Consider the following 19,633-nt stretch of genomic DNA (forward strand, 5'->3'; position numbering starts at 1 on the left):
ATATATATACATATACATAGTACATATATATATACATATACATATACATATACATATACATATATATATATATATATATACATACATATATATATATATGTATATATATATATATATAAATATATATGTATATATATATAATATATATATATATATATAATATATATATATATATATATATATATATATATATATATATATATATATATATATATATATATATATATATATATATACACACACATATATACACACACATACAGTGATCCCTCGCTATATCGCGCTTCGCCTTTCGCAGCTTCACTCTATCGCGGATTTTATATGTAAGCATATTTAAATATATATCGCGGATTTTTTGCTGGTTCGCGGATTTCTGTGGACAATGGGTCTTTTAATTTCTGGTACATGCTTCCTCAGTTGGTTTGCCCAGTTGATTTTATACAAGGGACGCTATTGGCAGATGGCTGAGAAGCTATCCAACTTACTTTTCTCTCTCTCTTGCGCTGACTTTCTCTGATCCTTACGTAGGGGGTGTGAGCAGGGGGGCTGTTCGCACACCTAGACGATACGGACGCTCGTCTAAAAATGCTGAAAGATTATCTTCACGTTGCTACCTTCTGTGTGCAGCTGCTTCGTGAAGCGACATGCTGCACGGTGCTTCACATACTTAAAAGCTCAAAGGGCACCTATTGATTTTTCACTGTTTTATTTTTCTCTGTCTGTCTCTCTCTCTGCTCCTGACGGAGGGGGTGTGAGCTGCCGCCTTCAACAGCTTTGTACCGGCGGTGCTTCGCATACTTAAAAGCCAAACAGCCATATTGATTTGTTTGCTTTCCTCTGTCTTTCTGACAGACTCTGCTCCTGATGCGCACTCCTTTGAAGAGGAAGATATGTTTGCATTCTTTTAATTGTGAGACAGAACTGTCATCTCTGTCTTGTCATGGAGCACAGTTTAAACTTTTGAAAATCTGTGACCCAAGCATGACAATATAAAAATAACCATATAAACATATGGTTTCTACTTCGCGGATTTTCTTATTTCGCGGGTGGCTCTGGAACGCAACCCCCGCGATGGAGGAGGGATTACTGTATATACATACATACACACACACAAACATAAAAAAATTGGTAAGTGCTGTATTGTTAGATGGATAAATTATTTATGTAAAGTCTAAACAAACAATATTAAGTGTCTTACTGAAAATAAAAGATCAGAATACTACAAACTATTTAAATTCATAATACAAAAATAGATTGATGGACAGTTTAATTCATCAACAGGTCTAAAACAATTTCTTTGCATTTTAAACACTAAAAGTTTCACTTCTGCATCTTCTAAACCTAAGAGTTGCATCTACTGTATATGTACAGTACAATATATAAAAAAAAGTAATATAAACCACCACAGTACTATCTATGTTTGTATAATTAAAATGCAACTTTGAATGACTTATTCAATCACTCATCAACAAAAATGTATTTCCAGTTTAGTCAAAAAGCTGAAATTTGGCTGGATGGCACATGTAGGCCAGTAGGTATCCACAGAATGGACATTTCAGTACATAAATATTTACAGATAACCCCCCCACCTCAATACAAAAACTAAAATGCCCCAAAAATGCTTTCATGGATTTGTTTGAAACTGCACGTTGCAGAAAAATTAGAGAACGTGTGTTTGCCGATATTTATTAACCCCTTTGGCCCTAGATTTTCTGTTTTTATGGGAAAAATTTATTTTGTGAAATATTCTACCTTTGGGGTGTCTAGGAAGCTCAAAAATGAAAAAAATCATCACTATTACTATACAATAACTGCCAAATACTTCAATCTACTTATTATGTGGTGCTGCATATTTATGTACTAGTAATAGGATGTCTGGGCCGAAAAGGGTTAATATTACACTATGAATATGCGCTGCATGGAGAATGGGCTTTATGCAAATTAAAGAGGAGGGGAACAAATAGACAGGCAAAGCAAATATTAGGCTGAACAGATGATTGAAAAAGACATGACATGATCACATTATGAAATGGAAACAAGTTCGGAGAAGCCCAATGAAGATTTAAATCTCTTTGGATAGCAAGCACAGCTTTTTTTTTTTTTTGCTGTTAACTACCAGCTCTCATCTTGGTTATCTACTGCGCACCATCTGCATTTATCTCTACTGAAAATCAGCTCCACCCCTGCTCATCAATTGTAGTGCTGCACATTTCAAGGGAGAAAACATCTATCTTAGACAGTAGCACTGGAATTTGTAATATGGAAATACTTTGTTCTCCTCACTCTTTATGTTAATTCATCAGTGTAACACATAGGGTATTGACACTTCAAGCACTGCCTGCATGTATTGTGCATTCACATCTGTGGATTTTCACGGGGGACTAAATACAAGTGACACAAAAAACACGGAATTAAATACTGTATTTCACTGAATGGTGTAAACAAATGAAAACTGTAAACAGGTAAACCTTCACTGTTACATTAAAAGATGCAAGTCAGCAGTACACGGCTAGAGGCGGTGTTAAGAGGGATGGCTGGTGGGCAAAAGGTGAGCAGCACGGAGCAGGGTATCTCTCAGAAGAAAGAAGCTGTGGAGAATGGAACGTAACAGGAGGGTCCTTGAGTAGTGGGATTCTCAGGTGGTACTTTCTCCAGGAAGTAAGTGTGCTCCGAGGCCAGAATATCAGAGCAGACTTAAATTAAAATTACTGTGCTGCAAGGTTGAAACCACAGAGCAAGAAGCAGAGACATTAGTGGCATGCGTTGGGGACAGGACACCAAAATCAGTTGTGGAGAAGCCAGTGGCATGCTCTGGAATCAGAACACTAAAGTGGAGTGCACAGAGGCATTTCAGGTGTTCTCCCAGCCCAGAAAACCACAGCAGGCTTACAGAGACATTTACAGCATTCTCCGAGGCTGAAACATCCACACTTCTAAGTTATAAACTTCCTCCCTTTAATAGGAGGTAACAATATGATGGAAGTAGTTTTCAGCCCATTGCAGTGTTTACAGTGTTTTATAGTATATAGGTCATTGGCTTAAACTCCAATAAACGTTTGCGAAATGTTCATTTCCTTTTTACCACTATAGCAGTTCATTACGATACAGTATATGCTCAAATTTCATATTACTCCTACTAATTACCTGTTTAATTTTCAAGAATACACTTTCAGTAAAATTGTGTTTTGTAATGACCCATGACAAAAGCTAAGTCACTAGAAAAAGCAGAAAGAAAATGAATTGATCTATTGCAGGAATGTTTTCTCATATGCAATTGTGTAAAGCATGTTCAAGAATAAGCAGCTTCAGGGGCATAATATTACTACTTAATTGACGCCTTTATCCAAGGCAACTTACAACATCCAAGATAAAAGAAATGCATCCGATTGTGTTTTTGCAATTGGAACACAGGCAGGAGACTTGCTTATGGTCGAAGTGTCTGTAGCAAAATTTGAACACACAACTCACAGGGTTTAAAGTCCTGGGTCCAAAGCCTTAACCACAACACTACACTGCCAGCCAATATTAGCTCTTGGTTAAAAAAAAAATAGTAATAAAAAAATTGTATAAGAAAAGCAGATTGTTAGTTCAGAAATTACCTTGGAACAATGCTATGTGACAGTAGCCTTTTAGGTTGCATAATCTGTTGAGTTTTTTCAAATGGTGTAACTAAAATGGAAAAAACAAACTAGTCAGGTTATATAGACTTAGCCAAATATGTTAAAACAACTTTATAACCTCTCATTATAATTCTAGAAAATTAAAAAAAAAAAAAGAAATATATAATAAGTTAGAGATTAGAACAATACAAATCGATTTTATACAACATAATAGTAAGCAAAATAAAAACATACTCTCTGATTGTCCAGGAAGTTTCCGTTGACCAGTTGGTGTAGGGGCAACCAATGCCTTTGGCTTTTTACATACATCTATCTTAGCAGTACTTCCAGCTTTACTCTTCTGTGACGAGCATGAAAAATTTGGTACTGAGCTCAGCCTTTGCAATCCTTTCTCCAATGGAGTATGAGGAATAATTGCCCCTTGCTTCCTCATAGGACTATTTAATTTACTAGCGCTTGCAGACTTCACCACTTTTGACACAGCTGTACTTTTTATGTGAGATGATGATACTTTTGCACCAGTAGCTAATGATGATGCAAACTTGTTTCCAGTACCAGGCAGTTTCACCTTTGGTTTACTAAGAGATGAATTTAATGAGATGTTCATTTTACCTGAGCAAAAACAGGGACAAAAAAAAAAAAAAAAAAAAATCACAATGCAGCTGTTAAGCATTTTAATAAAGGAACTGTTTTCCATGATAAGACATCCATCTTTGTATTAGCGCATGTGGTAAGAAAGTTACACTGTTGCATAGTTTTACTGGAAAAAAGTTAGTGTCAAAAACAATAACTGAATATTAAACCCCTATGCATTTTCAAATGCAACACATACCTTTCTTTTTTTTTTATCTAAGTGCTGTTTCTGTTCAGGATGCATGAATCATTAACATTCACACATCAATATTTATAATTTAGCACACTTCTCACCAAAAATGAAAAGTGTGTCTTAATATATTAAATACCTGGTCATCTACTGAGTAGGTGTTCAGAGGGAGTTGGCAGCATCCTTTGACTGAAATTGGGTTAGGAAGAGAATAGTCTGGTATAATCCTTTAATAGTTTGCTTTTATTTTTTTGTTACTGTTGTTTACAATTTTCCTGTCTTATTTTATAGTAGAGTGAATTAAGAGTATGGTAGGAAAGTCATCATGGGGTTATTGTAGTATTAGCATACTTCAATTCTCAATTTGTGGGTATGGGTTTGCACAAGTGAACAAACAAAAGAACATTTTTGCCAACCTCTTCTACAAGCAAGTATATGCAGAGCTTTGTCTTGCATGCCAGTACAAGCTTGTGATCATAACTCCACATGTGAAAACCAAGTGATGAATAAAATGGTGCCACAGCCTTGCAGTGCGATTCCAATATGTGAAGCATGGCAATTTACCTTCTGTACAAAATAGATATTTCATTAAAACCTGCACCTCTAACTTAAAAGGCATTTCATATAAGAGGTGAAAAAAAACATCCGATTTTCAAAATTCGGATTTACAATAAAGCATTTGTTAATAGAGAAAGTCTTTACTATATCTATATTGATTTTATAAAGACACTTTTATAAAGGTAATCCAATTATAATTATGACATGCATTATGCAGTAAGCACCTAATACTGTAGCTTATCTTTACTGTTAACTTGCTCTTCACAGAGAGCCACCTGATTACAACATAATCAAAACATTGCTGCCATTGCTTTAATTTACACCGGTTACCTATGTCATAGGAATTGGTCTTCCAAATTCTAGTAACGCAATACAAATGTGCAAAGTAGCAGAGATCTTAATGTTGAGATTCTTAGGAGGGGTTATACTTCACGTGACACGACGCATGCTGCAGCGGACACTCCTGCTACACAAGCATTGTACTGTTTATACTTGCACGCGTACTTTACGTAAATCTGGAGGAATCCACCAGGTGGCAGTGCGAGATATCACAGTGAGAACAGGTTCGGCTTCGCCGTGTTGTGAATTGCCTGGAACACCCATTAAATTCCAATGACACCTTAATTCTTTGCATTTATATAGTGCTTTTCTCACTACTCAAAGCACTCAGCAATTGCAGGTTAAGGGCCTTGCTCAAGGGCCCAACAGAGCAGAGTCCCTATTGGCATTTACGGGATTCGAACCAGCAACCTTCCGATTACCAGTGCAGATCCCAAGCCTCAGAGCCACCACTCCGCCCTTACTGCAATATCTCTGAAAAGGATGTTTAATGATTAAATCCATCAGTCCAGGGATTTGTCCATTTCAGCTAGCATTGGGCACGAGGCAGAAACAATCCCTGGACAAGGCATCAGCTCATCGCAAGGTGAATACCAGCACTCACATACACTAGCGTCATTTTAGTGTAACCAAATCTGCACATCTTTGAAAGGAAACCCAGCAGGAAAACATGTAAACTCCAGGCAGGGAATATCAGCGATGTGACTCCCTGCAAGACAGCAGTGCTAACGCTCCACCACCATGTCACCCCCATGTGTGTAATTATTAACAGTATTCATTATTTAAATGAAATTACCGATTTATCTGTAAAATGTAACATACATACTTTAATGCATTTCATCATGAAAGTGATATCAAGTATACATCTAAGGATTCTAAATGTGCAGAGAGTTGGAATATCATACATTTAATGTGCGCAGTGTGGCGATCTATTGCCGGTGATCCGCTGCTGTCAGGACCGGAGGAAGCCCTAGAAAAAAAGACGGCATGTGAGACTTTAAAATGTATCGTGTCATTACGATCGGGAATATGCGACGCTTGAATATAAAAGCACCACGAATACATCTGTATGTCGGCATTTTGCTTCACCACATCAAACCATTCATCAAACATCGAAACGTGCACACCGATTTCGTAGGATCCACAAAGCGGCTTTCTGTCACATGTAGATAGTAAACAGAGACTCTGACGTCACATTCCAACTTTGAGCACACTGCGCCCCCCGACTTTTTGCTGGTACTGCAACTCGCGCACGCGTTAATTTCTGAGGACCTGCTCAGAGGACGCATCAAATGAACGCTGGGAACGCGTGGCAGCCATGATGCGGGCTCATACGCGTTCTGAGTAGGGAATCCATTCCCGGGAATTCGCGAATCCCACATGTCATTCCCGGGAATGACACAGTGCACAGGCATCTCACATGTGAATGGTTTTAGAACAACCAACACTTATTTTTAATAAAACTACTGCAATATGTTGACACCAATAAAAGAATAACCTTAACTACAAGCAGTTCATGCTGTCAAATAAGTACATGTACCTAGTTAGTCATGGTAATAAGAACGTAGAAAGCACAACGTGTCCAGCGAGAGCGCACCTTCGTACAGAGTACGCCAGCCGCTGAGAAAGCATGCTCTGCCTCCACTGAAGTAGGCGGCACAGTCATCAGATACTGATACACTTGTTCTAAACAACGCCCATGCTTGCCGTTGCTCTGAAATGGTGCCATTTCAGCTTTTACTGATGCATCCAGTTTCTTGTCATCATTCTGCGATGGCAAGTTTCTTGGCACAGATAATGCGGATGCAACAGACTGACGCATTGCAATTTCAAGTTGTTGTTCAAAGCTGTCAACAGCACAGACGTCAATGAACTCTGCCCCATCCCGGCATTCGTGAGCTGCAGAGTGCAGACACCTCCCAGTCCACTGTGCTCAGTCTTAGTGGGAGCCGGGAGACTGACTGCTGCTGGTCTGTTGTTGAATGAATTAATGAACAACACACTACACCGAGGGCCAAAAAACCGTGCCACTTAATTATTTTCAACTATAACTGTTATTTCTTGATCGATTTTTACAGTTTTACATGCTATATACGCAAGCTTGGCCGTTCCCGTTTTCCCAGGAATTACAGCAGTTTCCCAGGAATTAAAAATGTCTGGGAACCCCAGGCTCCCAGCAATGGATTCCCTAGTTCTGAGCGTGAAGTATAAACAAGCCCTTACTTCTCAAAAAGTATGCCATATGGTCAAACACTCTGGTTGTTTGGTTCAACAAGAATTACCTTCCCAAAGTTAAACTTTCATAACATTAAATGTATGGGTGCTGGGTGGAGTATATTTTTCTTTTTCAAACTACATGGAAAATACTTTAAAGAATAAATTCAGTGTTTTTCAAGTGGAAGTTACTGTACATCTTCACAAACATAGTATATATACATTTGTCATGGAAAAACTGTTCTAAAACCCAGCGCTTTCTATAAATTAAAATACCTTACTTGCACTTTACATTGAAATTAAGAGGACATGAAGCAGCACTTTAAGACATCTTTTTTGTAAAAACCCACAAATGAAAAAAAAAAAAAAAATACATAATCACTTACTTTTGCCCAATGGGGAAATGGAAAGACTGGAGTTCATACTTGAATTTACACTGGATACAGAAGAGGAAGACGAAGATGACTTTCGACCAACAACTCCAGTGCTTCTCCTCTGTAAGGATGGGACTTTCAGTGCAGTGGATTTTAAACCGATCTGAAAAATAAAAGCTGGTCAAACTTGTAAAACAGACAATCAAAACAAACATCCAACATGCTGACAAAATGCTTTATTATTCAAAGCAATTTGTTTTTATTGACATTTTATTTTGTTTAAATGTAGAGCATCAGTGCACTAACATATGTAAAAGATGGACACAAACACTTTAGTCTGGCATAGCTGCATGAACTGTAAACAGCATATAAATGGTGAACATTAGGCAGTAGCATGAAAAACCATTGAAGAATGAAGCTAATTATTTATATATATATATATATATATATATATATATATATATATATATATATATAGGGCTGGGCAATTAATCGAAAAGTAATCGAAATCGACATTCAGAACCTGTAATCGATCAAACTTTTCCAGGTCGATTATTTCAATTACTTTCCCTTTAAAAACACTACCGCGTATGGAGTCACGTGACCCCGCTCCGTTATGTTACGTTATTCCGCCGACATGTCGAGCATGGAGAGCTTAAACACTGACACACCTGAGCAACAAGAGCAGCTTGTACCAAAGAAAAACGCAGTCTCCGTCATTTGGACATATTTTGGCTTCAGTAAGGAGGACATCGAACAAAATGAAGTCAGATGTAGACACTGTAGAAAAACAGTCTTGACGCCCCAAGGTAACACCACCAATTTGTTTCAACACTTGAAGCACAATCACATTACTGAATATGAACAGTGCATGGCTCAAAAAAAACAAAGAGACTGACAAGCGCCCAGCAACAAGTTCCTCCGCAAAGCAGATGTTGATAACACAAGCGTTCACAAATGCCACACAGTATGAGAAGAGTTCAAGAAGATGTAATAACAAATAGCGTCAGTTATTTCTTTCCATCGCAAAGGATATGACTCCCTTGGCTACAGTGGAGCGAAGCGGGTTTAAACACCTCGTTAAAACTCTCGACAGAAGATACACTGTGCCATCGCGGTCACATTTTTCTAAAACTGCGGTGCCAGACATGTACAAGACATGTTGTAAAAATGTATCTGCTGAACTGAAAAATGTTCAACACTTTGCAGCCACATCTGATCTCTGGTCAAGTAGGATGATGGACCCATTCTTGAGCCTTACTTTGCACTACATTGACGACGATTGGAAGCTGCGCCAGAGATGCCTTGAGATGGCATATTTTCCAGCCGATCACGCGGCAGATATGATTGCGCAAGGTCTGAAAGATATGCTTTCTGAATGTTGACCTCGCGGAAGAAAAACTTTCAGCCATTACAACAGACAACGGTGCTAATGTTGTCAAAGCTGCTGCGCTTAATGGATGGTTACGACAGCAGTGTTTTGGACACCGCCTACAACTTGCAATTGGTAAGTACACGTCAGCTTAATTAAATATAATAGCATAAAAGCAAAAGAGGTCATTAGGAAGCTTTTTTAAAGGGAGTGAGGCAACACCTTCAGCAAGTTCAGCTACACCCACTCTGTCACTTCAGCAATCGCTAGAAGCAGAGATGAGCAGCTATTTGGTGTCCCCCATGCTGGATAGTGAGGCAAATCCACTGGACTGGTGGAGGAAGCATCATGTACACTTTCCACTCTAAGTAAGGTGGCAAAAAAGTATCTCTGCATACCAGCTACTAGCTCCCCATCAAAGCGGGTTTTCAGTTCGGGCGGAAACATTGTTACATGCCTCAGGTCCTGCCTGAAACCTGAAAAGGTTAACATGCTCGTGTTTCTTAGTAAGAACTTAGAGTAAATTCATGTTCATATAGTGACATGACAAGATCGCTAAGATCACTTCATGCAACAGTGTTTAGAGAGTTCTATTTTCATTACAACATTAAAATATTTGTTTACAGAAGATGCAAGAAATGCACTGTTTAAAATATTATTTATAGGATATATAAGAGTTATTTTATTTAGAAGAGATACTGTTTATTTTCTACTTTTAATAAGAAAAACATTGAAAATAATTTATTTTGTTTCCAAAAGTGCAAGTTATTTATTTTTACTTTTTTATAAGAACAAAGTGACTGTTCGTTTTAGGCAATGTGTGCTTTAATTTCAGTTGTTCAACATTGATGTTCAATAAATAATCACAGATAGAAGATAGTGTGTTTCCTTCAATTATTTTAAAATCAAGTAATGCACCCTTCATTCAAAAATCTCTCACTTGTAATATGTGAGCATATTTACTGTATAAAACTTGTCAGTGAACTATGAGGGCAAAATAAATAAATAAATAAATCGTTCATTAATCGTAATCGAGTTAAAATGTTCACTTAATCGAGATTTTGATTTTAGGCCAAATCGCCCAGCCCTATATATATATATATATATATATATATATATATATATATATATATATAAAAACAGCAGGCCAACTTTTGTCATGGTTTCAGTTATCACAATTAACTGGATGAAGTATATGCTTTCTATATTTCAGCATTTACTGTACCTCCAATACTTATATACTGTAATAAAGTTGAATCAAACACCTTACACAAGTGGCATGATGTATAGTCAGATAGGTTGGTAAAATTAGGATAGCTTTCATTTATGTGGAACCAGTAGCAGGTCCCACGGTGCAGTAAAACTTAGAATTTAAACCTTGATCACTAAATCAATGTAAAGAGATCACTAACCCAATTACTTGATAAACAATTACACTACACAACACAAACCACTACTTTTACATTACTCTGCCTATCAAGAGCGACAGTGGTGGGTGGCATTTGTTCTAAGCCAATTCTACTTAATGCTTGAACTCCTTTCTTGATTATGACTGTTTCAGAACTCAGCAGGTCAGTTTAATGTTGGTGGTGTGCAGCGGTGTTCGTGGACAGTCTAATGTCTGGATGTCTGTAAAATTTTGTTCATTCTGCACTCTACTACCATGGTTTTCTTCATTCTTGTAACTGAATAGCAGGAAAATTTTCTACAGGTTAATAAGTAAATACAAATCTGTAAACCAATATGAAGCCAAGGACAGGTTGCATCAATTATATATGGATGATTTTAATTAAAATTGACAGAATCCTGTGCCCAAAACAGACAGAAGCCAACTAATAAAAGAAATTGGTATAAAGAAAAAAAGTTTCTAGTGGAAACTTCAGATGTAATAAAAATCAGTGGATATTGTGAATGCCAAGTAAAGTTGAGACCTGTACTCTTGACCAATGTATAATGCATACTTGCCTTGATACAAAATTATTTCTGCAGCCTCCTTTGGACAATACAACAAAACACACTATGTTTTGCTCCTCAATAAAAAAAAATCCACTAAAGCATGTTCATCCAACTCTATAGGGGATGTAAACCACAAATCTGGAATACTGTAAATAATCAATTTATAATATTGTGGATTCTTCTTTCAGAACATTTGGGGGACCAGTGTTGATTTCACAAACAAAAATGAAGAAAAATACTCATCAACTACATTTTTGTGGTGTTGAAAATTAAACTATATAAACATTTGCCTATAATGAAAACTAAGAAATGTTTTTAAAATTATAGCTGACAAAAAATGAAAATGTTACAGATGACAACTGGACAAAGAGTAATGTGAAGTGTAAAACAGAACACAACACTTTACACAACCTCTATTATACATGACAATGCCCACCAACCAATAAACACAAATGTAGTGGTTAGTTTTAACATTTAAGATGCATGCACGCTTCTAATTGGATAACGTTACTTTGGGCACATGAGCTGACGTGGGCATCAGGGAATTATCACATCTGCATGGCGTTCACAATATCGCACCATTCCCCCTTATTGCTCAACATGGAATAACTAGTTATAATGTTTTCAAAAATAAAATCCCTGTGTAAGCAAGGTGGAAAGAACACTACAAACCCAAAGAGGCTTCTAGAGGCACACCATCTTGAGATTCATATTAAAGGTATGTGTAATGAATTATTATCTATGTGGTTAGATTGCTAGTGACTTACCCAGCACCACCACAGTTACCTCCTCAACAAGTGTCAAGCAGCAAATCAAGATGTATAAGCAGGAGGTGCTCTCACAAACCCATCCGCAATTACATAGACTTTTGACTCGGACAAAGAAACACTGTATACCATACTCTAAAACCTTTTCCTCTACACCTCTTGACTATCCCAGCTTCCCAGGTTTTTGCAGGAGTCTTAACATCACAGGGAATCCCACTAGTTTATGCTGTAGAAAAGATTAATTTTTTGCATTAAAATGGTTCAAATCAAATTTGCCGGAAGGTTGCCTTTTTTTTTTCTTTTTTGCTGAAAGACCTTTTCAATAAAAAGAAAAAAGATAAAATATGTGTTGCTTGGTCCAGCCTTGTCTGGCAGAATCTTACATAGCATGTTAAATCATATAGCAGTTGAAACATTATGATGACAGACTATAGCTACCTCATTTTGACCAAGGTCTTTTGAAGTAAATCCATTCGACACCCACTCTTTATTTTATGTTAACTAATAATTACATGCAATTTGGCTCATCATTGCATTTGTTAGATCAACAGTTTAGAAGTTCAATATATTCTGTGTGTATACACAAAGAGGATATTCAACTGATTGACTAATTTAGTTTACTAAAACTAGAATAAAACCAACAATAATAAAATGATTAAAATGTAACTAAAACTCATTATAGTCATAAGACTAAAACTACATCAAAATGTATTGTCCAACTTATCACTGCTGTGGTCCAAAGTAAACAAGTACTTTTGTTCTTGTGGGCATTATTCTCTTTATTTCTTTCCCAATACTTATTTTAAATGCATAAGTTAGGATGGTGAAATGTGTACAAATTCAATTAAATCTAACCTAGACGAACTAGAATTAACCCCAAATGCATATTATTTTAGCAGCAATATTTGGTTCGAATACTTTTAAAGATAACCTTTGTTTATAATGTCTGAAGGTAAGTACCTTTCACATTCTGATTTTCTCCAAGTTTTTAATCATAAAATGATGAGAAAATGCCAACACTAACATAACATGGTTTAAACACAACTGACAATGGTTTACTTTCATATACAAGTTTACTGAGGCAGATGCCATGAAAAAAGTAAAACATGTGTACATAAAATAAAAGTATACAAAACTGGACTACACTGTAAAAGTAACTACAATCCTTTTTTTGCCAGCATCTGTACAAATTTCAGAAATGTTAAAAATTAGTAAGGCACTTATTGTAGCAGAATACAGTAAAATAAAATGAAAATCCCATCAAGCCCAAAGGAAAGAGGATATCAAATGGATTTTTTAGTATATTTTCATCCAGTCTGTACAGTATTGTTTTTATTTTTTAGAAATTTTTTTTATCAAAGAAATGAAGGTTTTTTTTGTTTTTTTTACCACCATGGTAGCACTCAGTCAGGAGTGAAAGAATGTAAAACAGAAACTAATCATTTTTTGTATCACAATAACTGTAAAATAAAGTAATACCACATTAAGAAATTGAAATATGCAGTGTAAGGTCCTCATCCTGCATTGTGCCAATAATAATAATAATAATAATAGGGGCTTTATATATGAAAAAAACATGTCGTTCTTTTCTACATTAAAACTGCACCCAATGTATACAAATGAGTTCAGCAGACAAACATACCTTGCTGGATTTGACGGTTGTAACTTTTCCCAAAAAGCTACTGTTTTGGGAGGAGTCACTGACATCAGAAGCAATGCTAATGTTATCAGATGAATGATCACTGCTGTTCCTTTGTCTTCTTGCAGGACTGAAACTCTTTTGACCATTAGACTGGTTGAAAAAACAAAAGAAAAAAACTATGCTGAAATGCACTTGCAAATATAAGCCAGCAGTCATTTCGATGGTGCATAAGCTGATATCAAATCATTATCAAGACGGGTTGTCACATATTTGAAGTGTCCGAGATTATTAATAGCAAAAGACCATTCTATCAGTATATTTTTTCTTATTACATTGAGTACCTAAGTGATTTTGACTAGTTGTTTATGCAAAGATTTATTGTTAACATTGGCACTAGACATGTGACCGCCCAGAACCCTTTGCATGATTTTGCAAGCAAGATCTAAAAAACCCGAGTTGGAAACATTTAGGTTACTGCATCAATTCAAATTTGGAAATGCACATATTCTTTATAAAAGTTGTATTACACTTTAAATTCCAAGTATATGAATACGTACCTTTGCTATTGGCAGTTGCCCAGCTTTAGTAATTTTCTCGGTTGCTTTGAGGGGAATCATTTTGCTTGGGAGAATTTGCTTTGTATATGAAAAGCTAGGATCTTTTTTACTCTTCTTTGTTAAACTGCATCTCATATTTTTTCGAGAAGGACTAACAGTACCATTGTGCATTTTCAAAGGACTTGAAGTGCCAGTGGAGATCTTGAGGTGTTGTTGGACTGCTGGTGGGAGTATTCTAAAAGGACTATCTTGGACACAGAAAGTTTCCCGTTTTATTGGGCTCACAACAGTTCCTTTTACATTCTGAAACACATTAAGTTTTGAATCAGAATCTTCAACAAACTGTTCAGCATTTTTGTTTCGAATGGGTATATTTTCTTTTGATGCTTCATCACTGTTGTCTGTAATTTTTTCAAACTGCTTCACAAGCAAGTGAGCCTCCTTAAAAATCTCAACAAACTTGTCCCCAGTCAAAGGGCTCCAGTTTATCAGTTGCTCAACAGGAGACTTTGTGTGCGGCTCACTAAGAACTTCAGCTTGCATCTCAATGTTGACAGAAACACATTTTTCCTTATGACCTACAGGTCCAACAAAAACTTCATCATCCTCATCTTCATTATCTTCTTTCCCACTAGTAGCAGAAGAAATATAGATGTGAGATGGAAACAAAACAATATTCATAAATGGTTTCTAACAAAAAAGTACTGTCAGGCTCTTGCTGTATGAAATTTTTAAATTGTACTCAAACATTTGCATTAATACCCATCCAAAGGGTTTCCACTAATGTGAACCTAATCAGCCATATACTGTATTATTTACGTCTACTTGTTCAGGTCATATTAAACTAACCTGTGCACTACATGCACACAGTCATTGTAAGTATCCCACTTTTTAAAATGTGAATTGGCTTCAGTGCCCTGAAATTGGGTAGATATAGTAAATGCTTCCAAGTTTAGTGTTGCATAGAGCGACACTTGTTGAATCATGAGAAAACAATCCTCAACAAGTTGACAGGCTTACGCTTCATGCAAGATGTTCTAAGTTAAACACACATACAAGTATGTATGTGTGCTCAAGTACAGTAAATTGGTAAAGCATTGACGGGCGAGCAAAATATCACTTTTAAATGCATTATATAGTGTTCATCTTCATACAGTAGCCAACATGTCCAACTAGCTAGTATACTTGAAATATTACTTTTTGCATTAACATGACAGAGTGAACTAACATGTTACTTGAGCAAATAAATTACTCATTAACTAATACGGTCTTCCCGAGTCTCTTACTGTGTAACTAAGAAAGCATGTAATATAGCACTTTAAGTTATCATTCTAAACCAATGGTAATTGTGTAAAAAATTACACACCTAAGATGATATAATAAAAAAGGTTACCGAGATTAAATACACAATTATTTTGCTTCCAAATTATTTTCAAAATCTTCCATCAGAGGCATTCTCAGTTACAGCCGACAAATTATGTCAGACTAGGTGCTGTAAATTTGAGTAATTGTGAACAGCATTGTGAGAAAAACTAAGATAAACATTCTACAGTTATAATTAAGTAGCACAGGGTCTTGCTAATTCACATGTATTTCTCAAACAACTAAAGAAACCATACACTGAATAAACCTATAGACAAGAGCCTCCTCTTCCTCTTCAATTATTCTGACTTATGTGCCAGGTCAACGAGGCTGATAAGCCTTTTCCATTTAGTTCAGTTTTACACATGGTTGGCATAATCGAATTTAATGGATTTAGGCTTTTGTATATAAGCCTATGTCCAAAAAAAAAAAATCAGTGAGCCCAACCATGAGAAAGGTTGTGTGTACTTCAAACAAACAATGCAGAGCTTCCCTTCTAAACCTCCAAACTGAGTGTTTAAACTCTAGGTTCTATGGGCTATTTTTGTCATTGAGATCTATAGTACGTACACACTAATTTTCACAGAAATACCTTTGATCGGCATTCAAGAAAAGCAGGCGATCACGTACTCCTTAAATGTAAACTTTGTAATTTTTTCTACCTATATAAAAATATGCTGACAATATAAACGTGGTTTTTAACTTGTTTCTTTTGTTAGAAGAAAAATACTTAAAAACTTTATACACTGTATTTTATTAGTACTAGGGTGTTGTGAGAAGTCAAGCGGCTAACATGGTACTATATATTTCTTGAAATTAATGTGAAAAAAGCAAATTAAACTGTCGTGGGTTTTAAAAGTAAAAAAGACAATACAGTACTCACGTTTGCTTAAAGAAATGAGCAAATATTTGAACAGGTCACATCCTGTTTGTATGCAAGAACAGTTTGATGATCACTTTAGATTGTGTTTGCATTCTGACAAGGACTGAAAAACTTTTACAAAAGGTGGTTTTTCATGCACTTACTGACTTTACCATTTTTAAATGCTTTTGTTTAATAGTGTTCTATTCTTTAATCTCATCTATTGAGACAAAGGCACTACAGTTGATCAAATGTCAGTTTTTTTACGATTTTAATCTTATAGAGCAAACCTTTTGTTTTAGCAGTTTGACATCAATTGCTTTATGGTAAAAGGTTAATTCACCAGAACTGACGTGAATTCCACAAAATGTTATTTACGCAAGCATTTTTAATATTTTACCTTTCTTAACCTTGACGTTTCCTCCACTAAGCTGTAAAGTGTGACTGATTGGATTTAACAACAAGGTGTGGATATTGCAGATCTGATTTATGTACATCTAATATCAACTTGTCAAGCTAATGTGGGATCTGATAGCTTAACTGCGGCACCTGAATTATGTCTTCCAGACAAGTATCACTACTAATTCCTTTTGTAAGGTAGTAGCACAGGTCGGGATTGTGTAAGGTGTCCCTAGTATATATAATATAAACTGCACATATGTACTGAATAAAAGTATTACCTTAATGGAGATAATGGAAGCTCAAAATCAAATTTCTCCTCGGAAAGAAGGGGTAATTCTGAAACGAAATGCAGCCATTTGGTTGTGAAATTTCAGTAAATTACCTGTTATATTAGCAGAGCAGAAATGCCAAAGGTCTACTTACCAGAGTCTGTTCTGTTCATCATAGATTTGCCTAACTGGCAGTTCCCGAACCTTGAAGAAAGAAAACTACGTTTAATGCTCTGTTTATAAACACAAATGCCTATCCATCACATATTACAGGCAAATTACACGACATCCAAAGGCAAACACGCAGGACTTACCCTGTAGCTGAAAGCCAGTACAGCAGTCCCGAATAACTTTGTACGTTTAAGAGCTTCACTGCGGAGGCACGTGGTTGTAACACTTGGTAACGCAGAGTTTGCCGACAAATAACACATACAAGTAACAGCCAAGACAACGAAAAATGTGCAAGAATAAAGAAAGATTCCCAGAGTTAAATGTTACACAAGCGAACACAGTAACGTTTACACCTAGAAGCAGAAGCAGCACTAGTGCCTTCGCCAGTATCCACCAATATTATTAAGGTATTTCCTCGATAAACGTATCATTAAAGTATTTCTTAAACCGGTTGATTTTTTTTTTAATAAGTAATTTTAATAAAGTGACTATTTTGTTCAAAGTTGCTGCTTCTTTCTTCAAAACAAGGTGGATGCAATATATGCCGCACGTCGTTTAAAATAAACACGTGACACAAAAGCGCATCCTCATTCGTTAGTTTAAACATTTGTACAGCGTTTACTCTTTGAGCATGCGCATCTATTTGTTGCGCATTGGGTATTGTAGTTTAATGAGAGCATGTTTGCAGTACGGAAGCCCTGTGCAGGATTTTTGCAAATACTTTATCTTTCCATGTCACTCTTGCGAAACTTGCTGTATCACCTCGTGTTTTTTTAATCTCGCTCAAAATGCATTAATCGCTTCTATTTTAATGTATGTATTTAGATATATTTATAAAAAGAACAAATGCTTTTTTTTAATCGGATAATTTTAATACAGTACGTACAAACTGCCGTACGTTATTAAAAAAAAGAACGGAAAAGGACTTTCGTGGTAAAAATGACGAAAATAAAAATATACACTTTCATAAGGTGGTATCCACGATTTAAAAATCGTTCTGTAATCGGTGAAGTGTTTTGAGTGATTATATAATAAGTTGGGTAGACAGGATTCGGTATCTGTTTTATGTATTGTGTGAATGACACATCTTTCCGTTGAACATTATACAACTCCTATTTTGCATAATTGTAATATGCAACCACAATAAATTATTGTTATCTTTTAGTAAACATGTAACAAGCTGTACGCTTGCCAGAAGACTGGCAGAAGTAAAGGAAGCTTCAGATATGTATGCACAACTAAGGAGGCTGGTAGTAGGCAATAAACTGGCTTAACATCTCGAATACTATAAAATAATTCTTTGCATAAAGTCTTGTAAATCAATTACATGTTAGCTGGATAAGCTGTTACAGTGAATAACAAAACACATTTTATGGATCATTCTTTTGTTTCAAAAATATCAGTAATCTGTCCCTAGTAATCAATGTCAAATGCTAAAGTTTTCATTTCATAGCCTTTCATTGAGTTACTGCAGATCTCTTTTTAATGAACTTATAGCATAATGTGTTAACACTTGTCACACACGTGCGCATGGGAGGCAGCTAAAGGGCTTGAGTAAGAGCAATTCTGAATCAGACCAGGATGTGGCAGAGTGCGCGGACTCTTTTTCTCCCTTTCCTGTAGACCATTCGCGGGAGGTTCCACCTGGCCCTCTTGACGTCACTTCCGGGTCCGAGCCTATGGAGGAAGACCTTGCCGGCTCTGGCCCCTGTGATGTCACATCCGGGCTCAAGCCTATGGTTGATGACCCTCGTGAGCCCGACCCCTTTGACCTCACTTCCTGTCTTCCCCTTTAAAAGCCTCCACCTTTTCCCTAATTCCATCAGTTCTGTTTTGGTCTCAGTTTTGTGCACAGCAGTGCTATCATTTAAACTTCAATTTGCAGCCAGGAAACCAAATATACAGGTGGCTGCCCCAAACCTTACTATGGCTCTTTGTGGAGTTTGTGACACACTTTAAAACCAACAGTTTTAAAATTGTTCTACTAGATTGATTGATACCAGTCAAACACAACTCACCTCACATGGAAGATTACTTGTATAATATGTGGTTTTTTAAGTATCCCAGAATCCTCCTCAAGGTAAAAGGTTTTTCTGTGTTCAGCTCAGTAGCTGAAGGTGTAATTCTTCCTTGTAGAGATGAACTAACAATGACATTATAAGCGTCATGAATTGTAGCTACCCCTGGCTGTGTCTGGTTCAGTTTACTAATGTGTATATACTGTATGGAAACAATTTTCCCATCTTTACATTTTAGAGGGTGACTTTGACACTAACAGAGTTTAACACTGTTGATGTTGCTGCATACAGTCTGCAGACACGAAAACAGCTGCATCTGTAAGCTAT

At 36.3% G+C, this 19,633-nt stretch overlaps 1 protein-coding gene across 1 annotated transcript in view; it reads right to left on the reverse strand.

The window, feature by feature from the left end:
- Nucleotides 1-17,877, reverse strand: part of gtse1 (G-2 and S-phase expressed 1) — a 46,444-nt gene extending 28,567 nt beyond the window's left edge. Inside the window, exons 1-8 of the mRNA XM_051928687.1 lie at nucleotides 17,432-17,877; nucleotides 17,272-17,321; nucleotides 17,127-17,184; nucleotides 14,223-14,853; nucleotides 13,666-13,815; nucleotides 7,941-8,091; nucleotides 3,855-4,232; nucleotides 3,600-3,669 (exon numbers count right to left, since the gene is read on the reverse strand). Of these exons, the coding sequence (XP_051784647.1) occupies nucleotides 3,600-3,669; nucleotides 3,855-4,232; nucleotides 7,941-8,091; nucleotides 13,666-13,815; nucleotides 14,223-14,853; nucleotides 17,127-17,184; nucleotides 17,272-17,293 (1,460 nt within the window). The 5' untranslated portion in view covers nucleotides 17,294-17,321; nucleotides 17,432-17,877. The remainder of the gene's footprint in view (nucleotides 1-3,599; nucleotides 3,670-3,854; nucleotides 4,233-7,940; nucleotides 8,092-13,665; nucleotides 13,816-14,222; nucleotides 14,854-17,126; nucleotides 17,185-17,271; nucleotides 17,322-17,431) is intronic.
- Nucleotides 17,878-19,633: the final 1,756 nt, after the last annotated feature.

Source organism: Erpetoichthys calabaricus, chromosome 1 (assembly GCF_900747795.2).
Source record: "Erpetoichthys calabaricus chromosome 1, fErpCal1.3, whole genome shotgun sequence".
Taxonomy (NCBI): domain Eukaryota; kingdom Metazoa; phylum Chordata; class Cladistia; order Polypteriformes; family Polypteridae; genus Erpetoichthys; species Erpetoichthys calabaricus.